This window comes from Dermatophagoides pteronyssinus, unplaced genomic scaffold, assembly GCF_027571235.1.
Source record: "Dermatophagoides pteronyssinus isolate colony J.1.1.1.1 unplaced genomic scaffold, Derpt_VIB-CSIC_2022.12 sq0008, whole genome shotgun sequence".
NCBI classification, from domain to species: domain Eukaryota; kingdom Metazoa; phylum Arthropoda; class Arachnida; order Sarcoptiformes; family Pyroglyphidae; genus Dermatophagoides; species Dermatophagoides pteronyssinus.
Window position 1 is genome coordinate 1,938,887 of NW_027461532.1, and position 25,247 is coordinate 1,964,133.

General features: G+C 28.4%; 8 protein-coding genes across 13 annotated transcripts; 3 read left to right on the top strand and 5 right to left on the bottom strand.

The window, feature by feature from the left end:
* Nucleotides 1–3: 3 nt before the first annotated feature.
* LOC113795514 (glutamate receptor 1-like) lies at nucleotides 4–2,262 on the bottom strand. Of its 3 annotated transcripts, none has more exons than XM_075820948.1 (5): nucleotides 1,579–2,262; nucleotides 1,342–1,518; nucleotides 1,243–1,261; nucleotides 743–1,179; nucleotides 4–685 (listed from the first exon to the last, which is right to left on the bottom strand). In XM_075820948.1, exons 1-5 carry the CDS (start codon nucleotides 1,624–1,626, stop codon nucleotides 149–151), a joined length of 1,218 nt encoding a protein of 405 aa, XP_075677063.1. In that variant the 5' UTR covers nucleotides 1,627–2,262; the 3' UTR covers nucleotides 4–148. The 3 variants fall into 3 exon arrangements, with proteins under 3 accessions (XP_075677063.1, XP_075677064.1, XP_075677062.1); XM_075820949.1 differs by having other exon boundaries at nucleotides 743–1,261; nucleotides 1,342–1,428; nucleotides 1,479–1,518; nucleotides 1,579–1,629; XM_075820947.1 differs by having other exon boundaries at nucleotides 743–1,261.
* A 96-nt stretch (nucleotides 2,263–2,358) lies between these two features.
* LOC113795523 (SRR1-like protein) lies at nucleotides 2,359–3,918 on the bottom strand. The gene has a single exon (XM_027345711.2). The coding sequence runs from the start codon at nucleotides 3,252–3,254 to the stop codon at nucleotides 2,481–2,483; it is 774 nt and encodes a 257-aa protein (XP_027201512.1). The 5' UTR covers nucleotides 3,255–3,918; the 3' UTR covers nucleotides 2,359–2,480.
* Nucleotides 3,919–4,655: 737 nt separating this feature from the next.
* LOC113793754 (uncharacterized) lies at nucleotides 4,656–6,157 on the top strand. The gene has a single exon (XM_075820950.1). It carries the CDS (start codon nucleotides 5,591–5,593, stop codon nucleotides 6,128–6,130), a length of 540 nt encoding a protein of 179 aa, XP_075677065.1. The 5' UTR covers nucleotides 4,656–5,590; the 3' UTR covers nucleotides 6,131–6,157.
* Nucleotides 6,120–6,626, bottom strand: Tom7 (Translocase of outer membrane 7). Its single transcript, XM_075820952.1, has 2 exons — nucleotides 6,333–6,626; nucleotides 6,120–6,267 (listed from the first exon to the last, which is right to left on the bottom strand). The coding sequence occupies exons 1-2, from the start codon at nucleotides 6,500–6,502 to the stop codon at nucleotides 6,255–6,257; spliced, it is 183 nt and encodes a 60-aa protein (XP_075677067.1). The 5' UTR covers nucleotides 6,503–6,626; the 3' UTR covers nucleotides 6,120–6,254.
* A 1,633-nt stretch (nucleotides 6,627–8,259) lies between these two features.
* On the top strand, nucleotides 8,260–13,271 carry LOC113793735 (uncharacterized). Its single transcript, XM_027343799.2, has 4 exons — nucleotides 8,260–9,758; nucleotides 9,818–10,291; nucleotides 10,347–12,380; nucleotides 12,445–13,271. Exons 1-4 carry the CDS (start codon nucleotides 8,759–8,761, stop codon nucleotides 13,125–13,127), a joined length of 4,191 nt encoding a protein of 1,396 aa, XP_027199600.2. The 5' UTR covers nucleotides 8,260–8,758; the 3' UTR covers nucleotides 13,128–13,271.
* Nucleotides 13,190–15,731, bottom strand: LOC113793734 (RCC1 and BTB domain-containing protein 1-like). 2 transcript variants are annotated; one of them, XM_075821087.1, is made up of 3 exons: nucleotides 15,614–15,731; nucleotides 15,245–15,435; nucleotides 13,190–15,159 (listed from the first exon to the last, which is right to left on the bottom strand). In XM_075821087.1, exon 3 carries the CDS (start codon nucleotides 14,612–14,614, stop codon nucleotides 13,301–13,303), a length of 1,314 nt encoding a protein of 437 aa, XP_075677202.1. In that variant the 5' UTR covers nucleotides 14,615–15,159; nucleotides 15,245–15,435; nucleotides 15,614–15,731; the 3' UTR covers nucleotides 13,190–13,300. The 2 variants fall into 2 exon arrangements, with proteins under 2 accessions (XP_075677202.1, XP_075677201.1); XM_075821086.1 differs by having other exon boundaries at nucleotides 15,235–15,435.
* Nucleotides 15,732–15,880: 149 nt separating this feature from the next.
* On the top strand, nucleotides 15,881–19,800 carry LOC113793732 (uncharacterized). 2 transcript variants are annotated; one of them, XM_027343797.2, is made up of 5 exons: nucleotides 15,881–16,022; nucleotides 16,269–16,531; nucleotides 16,660–16,793; nucleotides 17,366–17,551; nucleotides 17,623–19,800. In XM_027343797.2, the coding sequence occupies exons 2-5, from the start codon at nucleotides 16,497–16,499 to the stop codon at nucleotides 19,611–19,613; spliced, it is 2,346 nt and encodes a 781-aa protein (XP_027199598.2). In that variant the 5' UTR covers nucleotides 15,881–16,022; nucleotides 16,269–16,496; the 3' UTR covers nucleotides 19,614–19,800. The 2 variants fall into 2 exon arrangements, with proteins under 2 accessions (XP_027199598.2, XP_075677200.1); XM_075821085.1 differs by lacking the exons at nucleotides 15,881–16,022; nucleotides 16,269–16,531; nucleotides 16,660–16,793 and adding an exon at nucleotides 17,137–17,295.
* A 340-nt stretch (nucleotides 19,801–20,140) lies between these two features.
* Nucleotides 20,141–24,385, bottom strand: LOC113793733 (uncharacterized). 2 transcript variants are annotated; one of them, XM_075821089.1, is made up of 8 exons: nucleotides 24,230–24,385; nucleotides 22,533–22,680; nucleotides 22,183–22,257; nucleotides 21,778–22,109; nucleotides 21,603–21,698; nucleotides 20,845–20,916; nucleotides 20,653–20,771; nucleotides 20,141–20,593 (listed from the first exon to the last, which is right to left on the bottom strand). In XM_075821089.1, the coding sequence occupies exons 2-8, from the start codon at nucleotides 22,550–22,552 to the stop codon at nucleotides 20,231–20,233; spliced, it is 1,077 nt and encodes a 358-aa protein (XP_075677204.1). In that variant the 5' UTR covers nucleotides 22,553–22,680; nucleotides 24,230–24,385; the 3' UTR covers nucleotides 20,141–20,230. The 2 variants fall into 2 exon arrangements, with proteins under 2 accessions (XP_075677204.1, XP_075677203.1); XM_075821088.1 differs by having other exon boundaries at nucleotides 22,533–22,720; nucleotides 24,230–24,379.
* Between the last annotated feature and the right edge of the window lie 862 nt (nucleotides 24,386–25,247).

Here is a 25,247-nt window from a genome sequence, read left to right on the forward strand (position 1 = left end):
TTTTTTTTATTATGGATACATATCGTTTACGATTTCTTCCAATGCTGCTATCTACACATGTACATTTTGCCAAATTTTTTTTTTTAAATAATAATAATTTGTTTGATTGACAAATAAAAAATATGATTCTATTATTATCATTATTATATCATTGCAATTTAATTGAAATTTTAAATCGATAAACGATAAATTCATTGATGAAAATGATAATGGATAACAGTATGCCAAATAAAAATAGATATGTAAGACGATCAAAATGATTTAGATTGAAATCTTGATCCACTTGATCTGTTTCCATTGATGAATCGAATTGTTGTTCGACATTTTTTTTCTCAAAAAATGATTGTCGCATTGATCTGGTTATTTGATTTTTCCAAAATTTCATCAAACCAAACGATGAAATTCTCATTATCCAAATTTCAAAATGTTTAATATAATTTTCGGGCAATCGTACTGGGAAACCAGTGATTATAGAAAAAAATGTACTTTTACTGCTTGCTGGTGGTAGATAAATTGATTCTGGTTTAAATCGAAATTGACTGAATTTGATTTGATCATAAGATGATATTAAAGCATATCGTTCTTTTTGTATTATTGAATTAACGACTAATCGTGCACCTTCATTGTGATCGGTGATTCCTCTCAATTTTCGAGACAAAGATCTAATTGTTCGTATTGATGAATTCTTTGAATTTTTACATATATAAAAATCCTAATAAACTATGAATAAACTATTTCTTACCGTTTTAAATAATGGATATAAAACGCCTTTTTTCGGTAACAATGGAATAATTTCATTATCATCACATGCATCGGCTAATTTTTCGCAAGTATCAATAACATAATGTTGTTGTATGGCAAATTGTGCACATAAATATGATGAATAAATATTTGCCAAAATAATCAATGATAACATCCATGTAATTAGATTAATTTTTGATGATAAATTCAATCGTAATCGTAATGGATAATATGGTTGTCGTAACAATAACGATAAATTGATCCATAAAAGATTAAAAGCATAATGATTATTTTGTTCATGTTGATGATATAAATTCAATATCGGAAACAATATTAACGAAATAAAAAGACAAAACCAAACAGTCGATGTGAATGGCTGAAAAAATATATTTAATGGAACACGTTTTTGTGATCCAGCCGTACCAAATGTTAGACTATCTATCCAATGTGGATAAAGAAATGTTGTTGCTAATGTACGTTCATATGTAACAAAGATACTACCGATACCGATATCAGCTTCCTATTGTGAATAAAAATAAAATAAAATTTAAAGAAAAAATAGAATCACATTCAATCGATTATAATCTTTCAAGAATTTACATGATTAAAAATTTTGCCTATAACACCGGTCCAATTTCCATCCGATTGTTTAATGCCAAAATCATTTTTACAATCAACAAATATCATCTTAAATTGAAATATATCAGACAATGTTTTTAATAATTCAAATTCAATACCGGATTGATGATTATGATCAATTTTCGTATATGGTAATGTCTATACAGAGAATAAAAAATCAAAAGATTATTTATTTAAAAAAAAAAAATTATCACCTACATTAGTATATGCAATTTTAAGTGTTTGATTTAAAAGTAATGATTTCATTTTGAAAATGTTCAAATTTTTTTATGTTTCAAACAGTTTTTGTTGTTGTTGTTGTAATCGTTAGCAAATAGAAATGGTTTATTTTGTAACATTTACCAATGTTTTCTTTTAGGATTTTACCCCCTTTATACCCATTAATTATGTTATACTATTTGAACTATTGAATAATCAAAAAAAAAAAAACTACAAATGAATTGTCAATCAAATCTTCCAAACAATAGACATTTTCTCTATGAATAATTTATTCTTAATAATTTTAAATGACGAAACAAAGGTAAAAATCGATAAATATCTATGCCTACAAGTATGTAATCAAATGTCTAGAATAGATAACAAAAAAAAAAAAAAAAAATTCCCATATATCTATTGATTTATCCGCCAATTTTAGAAATACTTCATTATGAGAAAAAAGTTTGACAAATGAAAAACAAGAATTTTTATTATTATAATATATTATTGTATCACAGTAATTTGTACAAAATTTTGAAAATGTTATGCTTTTTCTCTGAATCACTTTGTAACTGGAAATGATTTATTTAATTTTTCTCAATAACAATTGTCAGTTTTCCCATACAATTAGCCAATTGAATTTTGTAAATGTTTAGAACTTCAAAAAAAGACAAAAACAAAATCAATAAATGATTGTACCGTCAAATATGTAATAAAAAGTAAAATGAATAACAAAAAAAAAATCACTTGATTCATAAAAATCGATTGATTTATACGATTGATTTTTTTTCATGATAATTTTGGATTTCCATTTTTTTTCAAATGTTACTGTAATATGATAACGAATGTAAAATAATTTCAATTTTTTTCTTGTAAAGCCATGAATATTAAAAAGCAAATCATAACTATTTAGGTAAAAATCGATGTAAAGATTGTCGATAAAAAATTTCATTATAAAAATTATTATTATTATTCATTAACAAATGATGTTCAATCAAAAATTTTTGTTCACTTATTTCTTGAAGAAATCGACGTAAATCTGTTGAATATTCAGTAAAATATTTTTCATTCAAACAGATATCCAAACTATTACCAAATATGATTAAATGATCAATATTTTCACGATTACAATCCAATACATTATAATAATGATTATAATCCATATGAGGCATAAACAATAATGTAATTGATTCCAATGATGAAGATTGAATTATTGGATAACGACAATCATTATTATTTTGTAGTATTTGAAATCCAAACGATTTTAATATGTTTTTTTCAAATTCTGTAAATATAGGATCATAGGCTATGAATTTATTTTCATAATGATGATTTAAGAATTTTTCATGTTTCATTAGATGTCGAAGTAATGCTAACTGATACATTGATGATCGTGAACGGGTAAAATTACCCAGACCAAAACAGACAATCTGTCCGATAGTGGATGTGCTTTCATTTTGATTATTAGAGGTAAGGATTTCTTTGAGAACGGCGTCAAAATCTTCAACAAAATATGATATTTCATTCAAACATTTATTAATTTTTTCAATAATATCATTTTCACTATTCAGATTTAATGTGCCAAGATCATTCATATATTCATGTGTGGTTGTATCGATGGATTTTTGTAACAATTTACGACGACGATGTCGAACCAATTTGAAACCATCCTCTTCCATGTTGATCACAGAATCGAATTTTTTTTTCAAAACAGTATCCACGTGACTCGAACGGATATTTCTACAGAATCGACCACTGATCTATTTAGATCCAAATAAATTGTAAACAAGGATTTTTTTTTTGATTCAATATGAATCGTTTTTAATTTTTTATTCATCGGAAAAAAGTAGAATTTTCAAACAGAAAAAAATCGTGAGAAAATTCAATAAAATGAAACAAAAGTTTCAAAATTTTGATACAGAAATTTATGGATTTAGTATTTTTGAAAAGAATTTTGTTGGATAAGAAAAAAATGGGAAAGTTTGCTGTTTTGGATCTAGGATTCTGGAATCAATCAAGATTTAAGAATGATGATCAAACGAGGATGAAGACCTCGAAGTAGGTATTCTACTTGGACCTTTCCCTCATCTTCCTACGTTTACGTTTCAAACGTCGCATACGTTTCTTACGCCACTTGGCACGCATAATTGAATTGTTTAGGGGGAATTAGTATTTCCCTCTGGAACTTTACGACTCGAGATAAACAACAATCAGGATAAGGTATTTTGAAAAAGATGTTTCCAAAAAAAAAATGAAAAAATCGGCAAAAAATGAAAAATCCAACGTGTGATGAATGAAGTGAGCAAACTGTGTGTGAAAGGAAAGCGAGAAAAAAAACGCGTGTAAAGCTATTCTATTTCTATTTCAACATTACCGGATTCATATGTGTGTGTTTAGTTCAATTTTAGAAATAAATTTATTGCTTTAGAATTGATTGATGATAGTTTCAATGATCAAATTAAATACGTTCCAACATAAAAAATTTTTGAAATTCATAGATGACGATTGACTATTTCCATTATAGGGGTTTCACACTACAGCAATATTTCATGAAATATATACACGAAAATATTTCAGCCCATAAGGTTGAAATGGACTGAAATATTGCATTCGAAATATTTCATTCACATTGCTGCTAGTGTGAAACCCCTATTATATATAGATTATTCGAATCGCAATAAGTAGTACAAGTTGCTATCACCGAAGGGATATCAACCACCTCCATGTTGGTGCCCATCGGGTTTGCTTTTTTAATATAATAATGTTCTCGTATCTCTGGATTGTCGACTACTTCGTACTTCACTCCGATCAAAATGATACGCGATGGAGATTTAACAATTTTACAAATATTATAATAACCCCTTGATCAATTGCGAATGCAAATATTCTGGGGGTGCAATTGTATTCAAATTGATATATTCCAAACGTGATAATTCACATTTTCCCAGAACACCTTTGTTTATTTCTTCGTCATATTCATGGTTGCCGGCTAATGAAATTAATCTTCGCTGTACATACACGATACGTAAGAAATGATACGAACATAAACAGAGGTTTTACAACACTGCTTTATTTAGTCAAAATACATTTGTTTTTATAGCAAAATACTGAGATTGTTCGAAAACGAACAATATGGAAAATCGAATACATCGAACTGTTCATTAGCTAAGAATTTACTTAGTTCGATCGACGAACTGTTTTAAAGTTGTAATTCAACATTCGCCACTCGGAATTTTCTCTTGGCCTAAATTCAACATCCAATGGGTATCTTCGGCATTAGTGGTCGTGCGTTCATGATTGCTTGAATACGATATAAGATTCTTCGCACTTCCTTTCGATCAATTTTCTTTTGCCATGTAATACTATAAAACGCTTTCTTCATCGTTTTGATTGATGATTCAAAGAAACCACCCCTAAACGGCGATGCTGGCGTGTTAAAGTGCCAGTGAAACTTTTCTTTCAATAAAGCCATTGCGTTCTTCATCATCATACTTAATCGTTTAAAGTTTGTGCCATTGTCTGAATAAATTACTTCCGGCATGATTGAGATCGGCAAATATTAAAAAAGCGTGGCATACGTCTTCAGCTTTGGCACTATCTAATAATTCGAAATGAACACTTCGGGTCACACAACACGTGAAGATTATTCCTGTTGCTTTTGGTTCTGTTTTCAATTCGAATAGATCCACACCGATATTTGTAAATGGTTGTGTTCGATTAAGACGTTCAGCTGGGACATGCTAACTACCAGCGGTTTGGCTTTCATCGCACCGGTGCAATTGTATTCAAATTGATATATTCCAAACGTGATAATTCACATTTTCCCAGAACACCTTTGTTTATTTCTTCGTCATATTCATGGTTGCCTGCTAATGAAATTAATCTTCGCCACTCGGAATTTTCTCTTGGCCTAAATTCAACATCCAATGGGTATCTTCGGCAACGATTTCATAAAAGCGAGAAAAAAAACGCGTGTAAAGCTATTCTATTTCTATTTCAACATTACCGGATTCATATGTGTGTGTTTAGTTTAATTTTGGAAATAGGATCAAAATTTTTCGAAAATATTTATATCATTTATTCAAAAATAATAATGATTAAGTTTCTATTACGTTTGCCATTAAATCGTTATGTAATCACTGCATCAGCTCTTGGAGTAGTTGGTTCAACAATCTGTATTATAACCCTTAAATATAGCCAATATTCTGTGTTACGAAAGCCATTCTGTGCGATGGCCATCGAAGAAATTAACCGTAATGAAGCAGCCTTACGATTAGTCGGTGAACCAGTAAAAATTCAACCACCAGATTTAGTGGATAAACAACGTAATCGTGTTGGTCAGGATCAAGCAGATTTTTGGTTACCATTTCAAGGTTCAAAACGAAATGGTCTATTACATATCGAAGCTGATCGAATTGAACAGAAAAATCAAGACAATAATGGCAATGATAATGATAATGGTTGGCAATTGAAACGAATCGAAATGAAATTAAATGATATGCCAGATAAATTATTGATTGTATATAAACAAAAGAATGATCAAATTCGTAATTGAATTATATATTTTATTGAATCTTTTTTTTTACTTTTGTATCATATGATTATTATTAGTATAACTAAGGAAAAAAAATTTGCTCATCAATGAGAAAACCATAATGTTTGATTGATTCGAATCAAATTTACCATAAAACACTGTACAAAATAAAATAGAATAATAATTAAATTAATTGATCAAATCAAAAAAAAAGATTATTTACCTTCGAAGAGTGATTTCGGGTAAACCTGGATCGGATCCTTTTTTAATACCCAAATAGATTACATATGGAATAAAACCATATTGATATACAATACGACAAACTTGAAGTACATTATTCAATCGAGCTCGTGCACCGGTTGGTTCAGGTTGCATCTGGAAATTTAATTGCATTTTTATTCTTTAAATCTATATATTCTATTAAATTGAAGAACAAAATATCTTTTTTTTTAGAAAAAAAAACTTGATCAAAATTTCAAGCGTGACAAAGCTGTTAAAATGAAAAAAAAAAAACGAAATTTCCGACAAGTTTTCCTACAAGAATTTCAGGTTTTGTTTTTTCCAGGAAATTTTTTTGTTTGCGAAATTTATTTTTTTTTTTAATATTTAAATGATTTGCGAAATTGATAACCAATTGCTAAATTGTAATTATTTTTATTCAATCATTTGCAAATTATAAAGCAGAGATAGCATTTTTTTTTTGACGTTTCAGTATTGGTCAATATCCTTTCAAGCTAAATTGTATAAAATAAAACGCTCTTCGTTGGAAAAAAAAATTCTAAGAATCATATCTGGTTGATAAATGGTTGGTTAGATAAATGTAAAAAAAGGATGAATTTATCAATCAAACAAAAAGAAAAAGAGGGACTAAAATTCCAGTGAATATATGATATCAATGAAATTCCAAGGAATTTGTTGCTGTTTATATATCACATTTTGTTTTAATCAATAGAAAAATATTCATAAGTCGATTGACTGTTCAACCTCTGTTTTTTTTTGTTTTTTTGTTGTATATGAATCCATAAAGGTCATTATACCTACATGTATAAATTCAACCTTCGATTTTTTTTTCGAATCAACCTTGTTTGATAATTAATTTCTAATATTTTTTTTTTTCGCAACAAAATTATTCTTGAAAAACAAAACAATGTCTTTGAATCATTCAAGGATTATAAGCAAACTAAACAAACAAACAAGTTTAACGCGTTAATGGAATGGTCATTATCATTGAAATAGCAACAACAACAACAATCTTCAAAGACATTCGTTGAAATTATGAAGAAGAAGAAAAAAATTAAAATTTCCACTCGACAATACAAAAAAATGATGAGATAAAATCACCGCTATTATCATTTATTATTACTATATCAAACTTTAAACCTAGATTAAAAATTACTGTGAACATTTTTAAAAAAATGGGAAAAAAACCTGTTGGCAAACATTGATTTCCAGAAAAAAACAACAGAGAGAACAAAATCATCATCATCAAAAAAAAAAAAAAAAAAAAAAAACGAACCAAAACGAAACGATCATTTTTCACTTTCGTTTCTTCTTTCTTTGGAACCATTTCCTTATATTATTATTTGTCGATAATAAATATTTTCGTTTACCTCTCTCTCTCTCTCTCTCTCTTTCACTCACTTTTTATCTACATCTTTTCTCATTCTTCATCCAACATCATCATCGTTTTCGTTCATCTTCATCCTCAAAACAAAAAAAAATTATGTTTCCTACTTAGATCATCCTGTGCTCTCTTTTTCTATAGCAAATATATTGTACATCTTAATGGAGGGAAGGAAATAAGATTTATTTAAAGCCAATTGGCAGAAAAAAAAGAAAGAAAGAAAGTTGAATTGAAAATGAAATTTTCATGTTTTTTTGTTGTTCACTAAGGGAAAGAGAAATTACATTCAGTTGAAGAGTCATCGAGTTTATTTTGTTTAAAGATTGGATGTTGATGATGGTTTTCAAATGATTATTTTTGATTTTCCTTATTTCTTGAATTTCTTCGTACAATTTTTTGTTTGTTTTATTAATTTCTGATCGAACCAAATTAATTTTGGTTATTTTTTTCTTATCAATCAATCAATCAATTTGATTTGTGAATTTTTTTTTGTTTGTTTGTTTGAATTTTTGATATCTCTTAAAGGTCAATCTTTTTGTAAATAATTGATACATTGGCAACGACATGATAATGTTGATGATGATGATGATGATGGTTAACAAAATGATACTGATTCGACCATTATTTTGGTGACAAATCTGGTCTTGTTTTTTTTTGTTTTTTGTATTTTTGGCAAAAATGTTGTTTGTGCTTTTATACCACTACTACAACAATGTCTTTTTTCTTTCCTACCCAAACCTATGGTCCTCGAATATAAAAAAGACGAAAATTCCATAAATTTTTATACATTCATTCAATGTTATCTTCATGATCGTCATTGATTTTCAACAAAAAAAAAAAGAAATCGTCAAATCAATGAGTATTTGAGTGCGTGTGTCTGTTTGTGTGCCATATAACAAAAAAAGTTACCAAATTCAAAGTCAAATTTTCTATTTTATTGGTTTATCAATATTTTGAATCCAAAAAAAAAAACAAAACGTGCCAACATAAATTCCATAACCAAAAAATAAAAAAAATAAATCATAATGACTAATGATCAATGTTCTTCATCATACTATATTAACACAACATTCATATTGAATGAAAATGGTGTTCAAAAGCAAAATATTATGCAATATGAAAAAAATCAAAAACCAATTGCATTATTGTGGAAAAATCTTCGTTATGAAATAAATGAATGGTATTTTGATAATATTAATAATGGTGATGATGGTGGTGGTGTTAACAGTGGTGAAATTAATCGATCATGGATTAGTTGGCCACGTTGTCGTCGTAAAATAATTCTTAGACGTTTGAATGGTTCATTACGGGAAAATTCATTGAACGCATTACTTGGACCAAGTGGTGCGGGAAAAACTTCATTGATAAAATGTTTAACCGGTAATATTTCCAGATCAAATATGACATCCGATACGGAAATCTATCTGAATCGTTCGATACTTGATCAACGTATAATAAATAAACGTATGACATTAGTTGGATCGGTACCACAATCTGTACATGAAATTGTTTTCGGTCGTTTTACGGTAAAAGAATTATTTTATTATGCATTTCGTTTTAAAAATCCATTTGGACAACGTGATCAAGCTAATAAACATATTCTTAATGTAATGAATGAATTAATGCTTGATTCAAGAATACTTGAAACAAAATTTGAACAATGTTCCGGTGGTGAACAACGTCGTGTTGCCATTGCACAAGAATTAATGTCCATAAAATCACCACCACCATTTTTGTTTGTAGATGAACCAACTACTGGTTTAGATAGTGAAGCAGCATTACTTGTTATGCAATGTTTGCAAAGATTATCATTGAATAAATCATTAACAATAATGGTCTCAATACATGCACCAAGTTCAGAAATTCTAATGTTATTCGATCATCTTTATATATTGGCTAAAGGTGGTATCTGTGTCTATTCGGGTCAGCCAGATTTAATGCGATCATATTTAAGGCAAACAATACAATTAGAAATTGATGCCGATCGTTCACCAATTGAAGAATATCTTCGTATTGCTTCGAATGGTGAGTATATTTTTTTCAAACCGATTAATTTCAAATCTAATAATTCAATCATTTTACAGGTATTAATGCAATACAAGTTCGTGATTTAGCCAACAATACTCTTGAACAAGAAAATCATCAAATGACAATGGATGATTCGTTCGAATATCTCGTACAAGTACCAAATGGAATGCCTAAACAAACAAAATCATTCAATTTTGATGATCTTTTTATTCAAATGTATCGCATTTTAAGATTTATATTCGTTGTTGATGTGCAAAAATTATTATGCATTATATTGGTAAATGCACTTTTTATCGGTTTAATTGGTTTGACTTGTAATAGTGATATGGTTCGACCAAGTGGTTGTCGCCTATATGATCATGATCGTTATAATCGAACATGTCAAGATGAACTTGAAGATGGTGCACTAATCGGTACCTATGTTTTTTATCAAGAGCTTACATTTATACTACTTTCTTGTTCGGCTATGGGTTTTAGCTCTGTTTATCTTGTTGAATTGCTAAAAGTTTTTATCAATGAACATCGAAATGGTAAATAATTAAAATTTTCTATTAATCCATATTTTAATCATTCAAAAATCTTTAGGCTGGTATAGTTTATCAACATTTTTCTTCGCATTTCAATTTGGTCAATTAGCTCAGATGAGTGTATCAATTGTCAATTTAACCATGGTGGCATATTTTACTGGTGGATATTTCAGCATCGATAACTATCAATTTAATTGGAATCGTATCGGACATTTTATTTTCTATTACTGGTTACTTATGGTTTATCTACAATCACATGGCCAATTTGGTGCAATTATATTCATGGACAATATACAAATTATGACCATTTGTTTGCAACTAGTATACTCTATTCTGATGATGTTGAATGGCATTTCAATTACATTGGAAATTATGGATAATTCATGGCTAATAATCATATCACATTTGTTAGGAATTCGTTATATTGCTGATGGTTTATTGTTTTCATTTTATGGTATTGATCGTTGTGACACGGAAAATGAATATTCACACATATTACATGATTCAAATATCAATCCTAATAACATCTATACAAATATTCTATCACCATTATTGAATATCGGTGCTTTACGTGTGGCTACATTTATTTTAATGTATTTTCGATTTACATTCATGTATAAAAGTATTGGACAAAAATTTGAACAACAAAAACGTTCTGCTAATATGATTACTATCGATTATGATCATGTTGATGATAATCAAAATGAAAAAGAACTGATTCCTGAACGATTTCATAAAAATATAAAATATGACCATAATCGTCAACAAAAATTCTTAGTTAGTCGTCACATTATTGGATGGCGATCACTTTATGTATTTGCTAAAGAGTCAATCTATGAAAGTCGACCTGCACCAAAACAAACATCGGATCCATCAGAACGATTAATTTTAAGGAATCTTAATGGCCAATTACGATTTGGTACGATAAATGCATTGATGGGTACATCTGGTTCGGGTAAAACAACATTACTTAAGGTATTGAATGGTCGTAAGAAAACACGATTAGCAGATTGTAGCGAATTTTATTTGAGTAAATATATTCCCATTCGTACTTGCTATATTTCGCAAGAAGTATCTGGACATTTACTGCCTGGCCTTACAGCTCTACAAAGTTTAATCTATGCTTCAAAACTAAAAAATTGCCATGTTGAACATGATGGAAAAACATTTGTTGATCATGAAAAATTGGCTAATAATATACTAGATGAGCTTGATTTAACCGATGCGGCCAATACAATGGTGCAATATTGTTCCGGTGGTCAACGCAAACGTTTAGCACTTGCCCTTGAATTAACATCAGTACATATGCCAAATTTGATCTGTATCGATGAGCCTACAAGTGGATTAGATTCAAATTCGGCTCGACTTGTTGTTCAAATTTTAGATCGATTGGTTGATCGTCATCCGGATATTTGTATTGTGGCCAGTATTCATCAACCCAATACCGAATTATTAATGATGTTCAATCATTGTTATGTACTAGCACGTGATGGCATTTGTATTTATTCGGGAAAACCAGCAGGAATCAAAGAATATCTTGATCAAATATCCGTATTGGAGAGTGATAGAGATCGGTTTCCCATTGAACAATTGATAAAATATTCATGTAGTGGTGGCGATAATCGTATTGTACGTCAAATGGCCGAAACTAGTGAAAAATTAATTCGTCAAACAGACAATTCCCTTCAAACGGATACTATTACCATACCTGATGGTGTTGAATTTAATCGTATTCGATTTTCATTACATTCATTATGGATTTTATCTCAACGTTATCTAGTTTTTATGATCAAATATCAATGGAAAGAATGGTTAGCATTTCTATTCATTTATATGGCATTCGGTATAGCATTAGTCATTTTTTTCAATCAAAACATTGCACAACCAAGCGGTTGTTTAAATCCTGAAGATGATTTTCTTGCATTTTGTTCGGGAAATAAATCAGCCGATCGAACTATCGAAGAGAAACAAGTTGTTAATTCAATTTATTTTATGACACAATCATCTTTTTTATTTACATTATTTTTATCCGTTCAAATAATGTTTTCATTCATCAATGAATTAGAATATTTTTTAAATGAACATCGTAATGGTAAGTGATAATGATTCTATATTAGTTCTTAATAATTGATTTTTTTTTGTTATTGCATTTACAGGATGGTATAGTTGTGGTGTATTCTATTTACAGAAATTTCTTTTCGAAACCATACCATTAATTCCAATCATAATGATATATGTCTATATTATCGATATATTTTCAATCGTTTCGGCCAATAATTATTATCTATGGCATGTTATAATTCTATTTTTGGCATCAATAAGTTTTCAAGCTATTAGCCATTTTGTTGCATTAATTACTAATGGTCATTTTGTATTGATGATTGTTTGTCTTTCATCATTTTCAGCAGCATTTATGGTTTTTTCAAATGCCTTTAATCCTATTGCACAACTTAATTATGGATTACGATTTTTATCAAATTTTTCCGTATTTCGTTTTGTCAATCAAGCTGATTTTTGGCTTGTATATGGTGGTCAACGTTGTCATGAACATGAAATTCAATCCATTCTTTATCAGTTAATGATACCGAATACTGTGGATCATTTTTTTCATTGTATATTGATGTTGGCCGTATTAGCTTTATTTTATCATTGTTTAGCTTTTTGGATGTTATTTATCAAATCAAATCCAATGAATAGCCGACGTAGTCGTGTAAAACGTATTGAACGTTTTTATCAACAAAGATTAATGCATAGAATACCATCGGCAACAACTTCATCAGCCACACAATCACCATCAATATCATCAACATCGGATAATTTTATAACGATTCGATTATAAAATATACATTTATTTTTGACAAAAAAAATAATCAAATTGTACATTGCTAGTCATTTTTTTTGTTGTTCATATCAAATTGTTTTCACATTGATTACAATAATTAAATTAAATTAAAATTGATTTTTTATTTGTTTGTACCTATAATTGATTGATATATTTATTAATTATATAACCTAAGGAAATGTTAATGAATGATCGGATGTAATTGAAAAACGTTTAACCATCATATTAACATAATCATGTTCAGGATCACATTGAATTCGTTGTGAATAATCATTAAAATTTAATTGTTTAATCTTTAATTTGGTTACATTACGATGACACCAACCAAATGTTAATGGTGGATCAAAATAAAGTGATGATATGGATGAAAATGACCATGATGATAATAGATCGGGTATAATTTTTGTTGGATGATATAATTTAATTGTAGCCATTGTGCCTTGTCCTAATTCACCCCATACATAGCAACAATTATCATTGGTGAATGCAATTGTAAAACGATATGACCAACCGGTTGCAATTGATTTAACATTTTCAATTGGTAATCGTATTGGTGATAATTCAAATTGATCAAAATCAGTCGATCCAAGTTCACCATTATCATTCCAACCGCAACCATATAGGTAACCATTTTGCATTAGAAATAATGAATGTGCAGCACCGGCAACAAAATCTTTAATTTGACAATCACATTCAAATTCGATTAAATTTGGTATATTACGATTCATTTCATCATTCAATCCTAAACGTCCAGATTCATTTAGGCCCCATGAATATAATCGGCCCGTATCGGTTAATGCTAATGAATGTGCCCAACCACAAGAAATTTTTCTTACATTTTCCAATCCAGTATAAACTAATGATCGATGTGAATGTTCAGCTGTACCGGTTGTTTGACCAAGGCCATTCCAACCCATAGCCATTAATCGTCGATCGGAACGTAATAAAAGTAAATGTTCATGTCCACAGGCAATATTTTCAATATTAACAGAACCGGTATCGATCCATTTTAATTTTCGATCAGTTTCCCAATATGGATCTGAACTGGCCAAATAAACACATCCATCAGTGGTAAGAATGACAAAAAAATCAAGTCCATAATCAACTTGTTTGATAATTTTTCCATTTAATGTACATAATTCTTGTGGTTCATATGAATCATATTTTAATGAAAGCCATCGACATAATGTTTCACCAAAAATATATGTTCGTTTTTGTTTTGTTTGTATAATATAACCAAGATAACAATCTTGTTCACAATCATTTCGATAATGTACACTACAAAATGCTTGAATCGAACGAATAAAATCATTGGAAAATGTTTCAAATTCTTCTTTCCATATGTTCATAGTTGTTTGATGATATTTAGATGATGATGATGATGATTTAGGTTCCATAATGTTGAAAATTTTCGAGAAAAAAAAATAACACTTAATCTTATTATACAAACAGAACAAAATACAAAATAACAATAGAATATTCATATAAACAAATTCCACGATTCGAAAAAGAAACAACAAAAACAATCATATTTTTTTCTACTTGCATAAATTAAATTTTTCTGGCAAAAAGAAGATTATTCTTTTGCCATGATTTTCGGCATTCATTCATTCATTCATTCATTCATCGATTCAATGTCAACAATAGTGAAAAATGAATTATCTTACTTTTTCACAGATTTTTTTTTCATCTTCTGTTATGTTAAATATATATTCCGTCATCATCATCATCATCATATTTGTCTATTAATGCAAAATTGCAAAATTACATGTTTGCAACAAATCATCATTTTTTTTGGCTAAATACCAAAATTTGCAATTTTGTTCAATTGTTAAAGCAAAACGAAAAAAAAAATCCGATTATAAATAAAAAAAATACGACATTCCGATTGAAGGAAATATCAAATGTTGTTTATCATTTATTTCAGGATTTTTATTTTCGAATCGTTTTTTTTTCGAATCATTCGATTCGATCGAAATAGCCACCATTTGATCGATTTCCGTAGATATGTCAATCAATTTGAAAATATCTATAAAATAAATCAGAAAAAATTGACAGGTTTTTGTTGTTGTTTTTTTTTTTTGACAAATAATTTATGGTTTACGGTTTTTAACTTTTGATGTCCAAATAAGAAAAACAAACAGTGGTCAATCAATTATGATTTGTTCAATGTCAAGGTCATCATGAGTTTTTGCTCTCTTTTATTCGATCATTTTTTTGATTGCTGTTTTTTTGTTTTGGTTTTCATAAACATGATGATGATGATAATGATAATCATCTGGTAAAACGCCTTCAAAATTTCGCCCTTCGTCCAAATTCGATTGATTTATCAGATATTTGTCAATGTCAAATTTTGAAATGAAAATGTAGAAACAAAAAACAAAAGAAAACCACAAGTTAATTAACAACATTCAGGAAAAGCGGAACGAATGAATTTTCTTTTCTTTCTTTTTTTTGAATCAAAATAAACAGAAATATTTTACCTTTTGAAGTTTTACGATCAGAATTTTAGAATTGAATTCAGAAAAACAAAAACAAAGATAATGAGAGAAACAGCCAAATAATAGATAAACAATATATTTTAAATGTGAAAAAATCAAAGGACAAACATTATCATCATTGTAACCATCATGGTCATCAACATGAAACTTTATTTTTACCAAATTTGACTTTTTTATACAATCATTTTGGTTTGTCGTTTGTTTTGTCTTTTGTGTTTTCAGCTATTTTGACATTGTCGGGATTTAGGATTTTTTTTTCTTCGTTATTGAATCGAATTTTGTCATCCGTTCCGTTTGACTTTTGGATTCGAATATCGATTATCGATGCTTAACCTTGATCTATCCATTAATTTGCAATCAATGTTTTTAATCATTGTTAATGATCATATGGGTAAGTTAATAATAATATTGTCTCTGTGTTTGTTTGTTTGTTCATTTGATGGATAATATGTGTGTGTTTGACACAATTTATTACCATTACCTTGATGATTTCTATTCATCTTATGGATTGATTGATTATTAATTAATTAATTTTTCTTTACTTTTTTCCCTTTTTTCTCTATTTTTTTTCACTACTGTGGCGATTGCCGAACCTGTTGATGGGAAAATTAATGTCGAAATGATAAAATGGCTTCAGGCTTTTGGTGACATTTTTTTTTCGACAATATTTTACGTAAATAAACAAACAGAGAATAATATAATAATAATGTCATTGATTAAGATTTTTAAATAAATGACGATATTAAATGTATAAAATTTCAAAGTGAAAAACAATAACAACAATAATTATCATCGCAACAACGACCACGGTCACCAGTATTGATAGTTTCTATTTTTTTGTTTTGTTGAAAAATTTCAATCAAAAATGTTTTCACGTTTCAAATTTATTCTGGTTCCATTGTAAATCATCGTTTCCAAAAAAAAACAAAACAATTTCACATCATCATCAAATCATGTTCTAATTGTTTGTTTTCTTTTCTTTTTTTGTTTTGTTTTCTTTTTCCGATTCTCAATTTTTAAAACAAAAGGCCAAAATTACAACGATATCGTTTTGGTGTTAAATTTCGTTATCAAACATTCATGCGATTAATACATTTCATACAGTTGGCCATATTGATGGTCATATTTTTATGGTCGATCAAGATAATTTTAATAAATTTTGGTAAGTGAAAGGTGAAAGAGAGAGAAATGCCATATTTGAAATACCTTGAACATATTGATAATTATGTTTTGTTCCCTGTTGTGGTGTGTGTGTCAAGAAGGGTTCACCTTTCTTCTTATTTTCCTTTTATAATAGAAAATTTTTACCCCTTTTTTTCCAACTGGTCCATAGCTATTGTGGGCAAATATGATTTTTAACCACAATATTTTCAATACTTAATTATGATGATGAGTAATGAGTAAAGTCAAAAAAAAAGAAAACACTAAACAAACTTTGATTTGTTGGTTTTCCCATTTTTTTAATTATCCCCAAATTATTAACGTGCACAATCATCCTTAGCCAATTCTCTGATTTTAATTTTACATTGAAATTTGATTTTTTTGAAGAAAAATTCAATTAGTTTATTATTTTTTCTTTTGATTTGATTGAGGATTCATCATGAATTTAGTTTTTATTGTTATTTTCAATGTTTTTATCATTAATTTTTGTATTACATTTCCATGTAAGATTATTTGAGAATTTCTTTCTAATCAATTTTTTTAAATTCTTTCTTTTAAATTTTTTTAAAACAGTATTTACTACAAATGAACAAGAACTACATTTAGTCATTGATGATTATAATGATGAAGAAGATAATGATGCCAAAGAATCTTATATCGATCAAATCGATGCTCGATCATTGGGTCAACGTGTTGAATTACCTATTCCGGATGAAGAACTAACTACTATTTTGACTACAACATTATCTATTGAATCTTGTAAGTTTTTTTCCCATACTTTATTATTTAGAATTTTAACTATTTTCAAATTTTTTTCCTGCCCACATCAGATACAAATATGACGACTTTATCATCAACGACAGAATCATCGATTATAATTGAAGATCAAAATGAAAATTCAACTCCTTCAATGGATGCTAAACAACCTTCAACAGTAGTAAGTACTAGTGAAGAAACGAATGAAGAAACATATACTCCATTATTCGATATTGGAGATTCAACACCTGGTTATTCAACTACTGAATCATCATCATCTACCGAAGATATAACTGATTCCTCAGTTGATTTTGAAATTCCGATGACGACAAGTACATTCACTACTGACATAGAAGATGCATCGACTTTATCGATACCATCCACAACTGTTGATCAAATAGACGAAAGGACACCCGACATTATAAGTACTTCATCGACAACATCTATTCCGATTATGGATGTTACTCAAATGGCAACTATGAGCGGTGATGGAATTTCTAGTTCGGAATCAACTACAGCTGAATCATCTACTAATACCTTATCCATTTCAACCATCTCTCCTGATGATGAAGCATTTTCTACTGAACAAGAATCCAGTACAACAAATGTTCCTGATATGATGAGTACTGAAACCGCGGAACGGACCGCAATTCCTGAAATTTCGACATTAATGTCAACCTTCAATTCAGCAGATGAACTTACAGAATCAACTCCAACTGAAACGACAACTTCAAATGATAATTCATTGATGACAGATTCTACCATAAATTTTAACTTGATGACCACAACAGAAATGAGTTTGAATACTGAAATACCATCATTTTCAACTGTAACAGCGACATCGATTGATGAATTCACTAGTGAAGTGAAAGTCGATGAAACTACAAATCTACCACCAACCTCTACAACAATGACAAAAGAATTTGAGCCAACCGATATGAACAGTGTCGATATTGATAGTCAAATGCCATCATCATTTGATCAGAATAATGGTGTTGATTCATCGACCGCTATCCCAGAAGAAATGCCAATAACACAAACAGTGAGATCAACAACGGCAATTAATGAAGAAACAGATCAGGAGTTTACAACTGATCAAGCTATTTCATCGCATACTATCGATATGGGAATGACCACTAGGTTAATGGCAGGACCAGATGAAACTTTGCCATTAGAACCTATTTCATCTACGACACAATCAATTCTTATGGAAATGACTCCCACAACAACTCAAACAATTATAAACACCGAAGGTGATGATGAATCAAGAACAAATGAACAACCCACTACTGATCAAGTGGAAATAATTACAACATCGACAACAACCGAAGCTCCAGTTATAATCGAAACAATAACGGAAGAGCCAACAACTACTATATCAACACCTATTGAAGAACGAGTCCCTATTACAACAATATCACCTGCTACTAAAACTGATAAACCATTATCGACTTCAACAGTTTCGGTTTGGGATCAATCTACCACAACTATGATGACTACAATTACTACATTGGTGCCAAAAAAAACTACGACAACAATTGGTTCGACGAAAACGATGTCGAAACGTCCAACACAATCAAATGGTCGGCCATCAAATACACCGTTTTGGATGCGTTTTTGGCCATCCAGTAATGAAGGTTGGAATTCACAGATTAATCCTTGTGTTCGATGGTCACATTCATCTGATATGGATAACGATGAACAAAGAACTGAATCACAATGGTCAATATTACCATCACATATACATAAATTATGGCAACGAATGTTTCGTCTGAATCATTATCGTTGTCAAATTTCTAATGAACGGCGAAATATTCAACATGGTTTAATCTTGGCACTTGAACAATATCGTGATCGTATATCAAAAGAAATAATAGCATTATCAGAAATATTACGACCAATTGAACCAGAAGGTTCACAACAATATGGTTATGGTCGTGGTTTTTTTCGATCAAATTCAAAAACACAAGAAGAATTGGTACGATTAAATCGTTTATTACAATTAACATCAAATTTTCTAAAACAATTGAATCGTTTTAATCATTATGAATGGCTTACCAATTAATTAGATCGATTCATTTTTCGATTTAAAAAAAAACCTTGATAATTTTTTTTTGTATTATATTATTTGTCATATATAATGTCAAACATTTTTCTTTTTATCATTTTACAGTCCATTTATTAATCTCATATTTTTTTTCTTCTTCTTACAATGTAATTAAAAATAAATCATTAAATTTTCTATATTGGAAGAGATTACTTGAATGTTTCCATTTGAACATTATATGGATTTCCGGGTTTTTATTTTGTCTTTGTTTTTGTTTGTATTTGGTCAATATGAATGGACTATGGGTCATGATGGACAAATGTAAGGTTTAGTCATATAATATATGTGTGTGTGTATGTTTAAGTGATAATTTTAAATTAATTTTTTTTCGAGGAAACTGGTTATCGTCATAAAATCCATAGGTAATGGGAATCATTTTAATTTTAATTTATTTTTGGGAAGGTTTTTTTTTAAATGTTAGTATCTTTGAAAATACGTTTTGTTTTCTTTTGTGTTTCGAATAAAATGGATGATAATGAATATCATTTTTGTTTTTTTTTTTTTTTTGGTTTCGATAATTAGCATGGATTTATCATTGCCCAATTAATTCATATCGGATTTTATTGTTGTTTTACTTAGAATTTATAAGACATTGTTTTAGGCAATGTACAACCTTGTTGTTTGACACATTCAGTTGCACAATAAATAGCACAATCAATACATTGTTCTAATGGTTTACCCCAGATATACATGGCTAGAAAACCTCCAGTAAATGCATCACCAGCACCATTCGTATCTTTTAATTCTTTTTCCGATAATTGTGGTACGGGAAATTCTTTACAATCGGACCAATCTGATTTGAACAAAATAACAGGATTTTCCGATTGTGTGATAACAACAACACGGCCAGCCTTATATTGACTTGGTATACGTGGATTATTGTATTTTTGTTTCGGTTCTTTAGCGATCAATTTGGCAATTTCTTTCGAATCTTTTGTCTATTATTATAGAAATCATGTTGAAAAAAGACGAAAAAGGGTTACCTTAAAAAAATTACCTTATATCCTTTCATTGTGGCAAATGCACGTGCTTCATCAAGATTGGCAAAGAAAAAATCCACATATGGCATTAATTTTTCCAATTCTTTTTGACATTTTTGTGTTACATAAGGAGCAGCTATTGAAATAAAAATAGACAATCATCAGATAAAATTGTGAATATTCATGAATTAAATTGATCATTGACATACCAAGATTGAAGAAAAAATCTTTACCCCAATCCATTGAATGTTGTGCAATATGTAAAACGCTTTCATGCGATACTAAAACAAAGTGGGTGTCATTTGAGGATTCGATTTGGGGAAAAAAACAAAAGAATTAAATGCTAAAAAAATTTACATCATTTTTTTCCACGAAGAAATTTCCTGAAGTTTCTTTTCATCTTAATTATGTATTACGCACACAACCAAAAAACAAAAACCAACAAACCCACCAAAGACATTGACAATGACATTGAATTTGAGGTGATACACTTTTTTTGATAAATAAATTGTCAAAAAAAAACGTTTTTTTCCCGCATTTATTTATTCGGTAGTTTTTCAAATAAAAAAATAATAATTATTATTAAATGAAATGTCACACCCAAAGTCAAATAAAATTTTGAAATTAAACTTTCTACTTGAAATAGGTCCCAAATCATTTATTTGTATACAAATTTGAACTTGGTCAACTACAAACTGATGGTATTGGTTTTTTTTATTTAAAAAGAAAGAATTATCAACGTCATTCGAACCTAAATGGCGACCTTTATCATTATATTTATAAATTTCATTATTATTATCAAATAATATTTCTATTTAAAAAAAACAACAACAACAACAACGGTTCAACAAATTCAATGTGAATGAATGAAAAAAAAAAATGAAAATGTTACTAAGAAATTCAAAATGAGACGCCAACACATTTTTTTTTGTTGTTAAATAAGAATTAAAAAAACATGTTTATTTACCTGGCAACATATGACCACTAATGTAATACAATTTAGCCTTTTCTATAAACACCGAATTCGATAGAAGAAAATGTTTATCAAATTTTTTACAAGCACCTAAAGAAAATTAAATAAAATAAATATTTCATATGAATAATTTAATGGGGAAAAAAATGAAATAAATAGTAATAATTACCAAGATAAGCACAAAGTGAACGATATTTGCCATTATTATTGAGCAATACAGCACAGGTTCCGGTAAGAGCATCATCAACTTTTTGATAATGAACATTAACACCATCATCTTTGGCTTTTTGTTCCATTATTTTGCCAAAATAATCATTACCAACAGCACCAATAAATGTTGTTAATTGTAAATTTTTACCAACAACCCATTGACAATAACGCATAGTATTCTGTGTAGCACCACCAGCTGAATATTCAATTTCATATTTATTGATTACCTCTTCATACATTGGTTCATGTTTAGCTTCGGCTAATATTGCCGAATTTTTTGGCAATCCATATCTAAAATGAAAGAAAAACAAATGAAAATTTTCAATAAGAAAATAGTAATCCAATTTTTAAATAAATGACTTACTTTTCCAGAAAAGCATCATCTACAGTTGCCGTAATATCAAGCAATGGATTACCCATGCCAAAAATGTGCATCTCTCTAATAACGAATGAACAAAAATACAAAATAAAAATTGATGATATTTATTCCATTTTTGATTTTTGATTTTGTTTTTTTACGAAAAATTCAATTTAAGTTCAAACATGTAACTTTACAACAAAAAAAAATAATCCAATTTAACCATAAGATCTTTCCGAAGATCATAAATTTAAATTATGAATTTTATATCGGATTTTATCAATTTAATCCTATTTATTGGACATCTGTTTTTTGTTTATAAGAGAAAAAAATGTATCTTTTTTTTCGAAACTTACTTGATATTAAATTTTGCCATTTTTTTCAAGGTGTTGTTGTTGTTTTTTGTTTTTTATTTGTTGTGATTATGATGATGACAATGACGTTGATGCTGGTGATGATAATATGTAGAATATATTTGATCAAATATTTTTTGATTACGTTTATCTATTTTGAACAACAACAACAAAAATATAGTGAATTTGGTCTAGGAAACAAAAAAGAAATTCAATTTAATAAAAATTATAATCTTTTTTTGTTTTAAAAAGATTTTCAAAAAGATATGTTTTTTTTTTTTTGTAAAATTGAAATTGATCATCGAGATTCGATCGACTTTAAAATTACAAATTGAATGAATGGGGGGAAAATTTTTGTAAAACACATCCAGACACAAAACAAAAAGCTTATGAAAAAAAAATTTCCTATTTCAAAAATTTCAACAACAGTAACATCTTTTTTTGTTTTTGATGAATTTCTGCAGAAAAAAAAACAAAATTCAATTTTTTTTGTTTTGAATTATTATTGATTGAACAAAAAAAAATTGATGTGAAAATAAAGAGATTTTCAAAGGAATGAATATTTTGTATACATATAAGTAGGGATTATGTTTTGAAAAAAGAAAAAAAGGATAAAGAATCACAGAATTTTAATACCCATCTTTCTTTCAAACTATATTTTGCAAAACAAACTAAACAAAACAACACAACGAAAAGAAAATATCGATGATTAATTGGATTTTTTTTTTTTGGCATCGGAACTATTGATGTTTTATTTATGATGGCAGATGATATAAATTTACATAAATATTGTTTATAAGTTCATTATTATTACGGATATTTTTTGTTTCCAATTTTTAAAATGAAATGTTTCCAAAAGATCCAGTTTTCAATACACATACAATTTTTCATCACGTTGTTTTGAAATAGAGTAAATAAGATAAAACATTAGATAGGATATTGAAAAAACGGATGATTAACAAGATTAAATGTAACAAAACAAAACAAAACAAAAAAAAAAATGTAAAAATAAATAACATTCATTAATGAATCTGAATAAAAATGGATAAAAAATTCATATTTTTCATTATTATTGAATTTTTTGTTTCAATCTTTTTTTTCACCTACAAAAAAAAAGGATTGATAAGATTAGGATTCGATTTCTATATCTACCTTAACTGTGGGCTAAAGCAAACATTCGATAAAAATATATGTTGTGTTTATTTTTGTATATATAAATTCTATAAAGAATTTTGTTTTGAACCTATATCATCTTCTAAGATTTGAGTAATTCTTTAGATCAAATCATAAATGTTTTTATCATTGTTTTTTGTTTTGCAATAAAATGTGAAAATAATGATAATTTTTTTTCTTATCTGTTAAAACTAACTAAAAAAAAAAATCAGTAAATCAAGTAAACGATTGATGAACGAAACTGATGTCAAAATAGCCGGATAGAAATTCGAATGTTGATAAATTTGGAGAAACAAAAAACAAACAAACCAATTGATAAAAATTTTCCAATTAACCAACTATAGTTTTTTGTTTTTTTCAATGATTTTGAAATTCTGTTCAATTTAGATCACAATGTTTTCAACAACAACAACAAAAACACACATCAACAAATCAATCAACAATGTTCGATAATCAGTATAGATTGAATGATAATTTCAACACACACACACACAATTTGATTTATCAAAAAAAAAAGCAAAACTTACTATGAATGAATAAAATGAATGACTTTCAACAAAAACAAAACAAAACAAAACAAAAAACTGATTGAATTTCCCTGAATATTACGATTCTCTTTTCTCTCAATTCAATTCATACAAATTCACTCACTCACTTGTATACACTGATTATTATACACTGACTGATTTGACCCACAAGTGTATTTTCCTCAAATATTTTCCTTTGGTTTTCTTTTTTTTTTTTTTTTTTTAGTTTTGGATGTTAACCAACAACGAAAAAAAAAATGACTACAGCAATAAAAAAAATAAAATAAGAATTCGAAACAAGTGAAAAAAAACGGAATTGTCGATGATGATGATGAGGATTTTGTTTTTCGGAAGAAATTTTCATGAATAATATTTGTAAATGTTTATGTGAGAAGGTGGGTGTGTGTATTGAAAGAATTTTTTTTCCTACTAAAATGTTTGCCACTGTTATTGTTGATCCTATTTACATTTAATCCATTTTATATTTTCATATGGATTTTGATTTCTTGAATTTTGTTTTTTGTTGTTGTTGTTGAACATTTCAATTTTCATTCATTCATATGATGAAAAACAACAAACAAACAAAAAACAATATTCGAATGAAAAAAAAATAGATAAAATTAGATTATGTTTGTTTGTTTGTTTTATATATGCAAATATCATCATCATCATCGATTCGGTTGGCTGATCTAATCATAATCATCATCATCATGTATACAATTTTACAGATGTATATGATGAGCCAATGAGGAGAATATAAGAAATATTCCATTTTCGGATCTGTATGTTGTTACCATCATCATCATCAGGCATCATCATCAGGCATTTTGGTTGACAAATTTGATGCCAAATTTATGTCGTGAATGATCAAAAAGCAAAAATATATAATGACGATGTACAAAATTGACAAAAAAAAAAAAATTCAAATTTTTTCTCATCCAATCATCATAATAATTATTCTGAAATTTTTGACATTAAAAAATGATGATGATGATGATGATAAGTAGATGATTGTCGT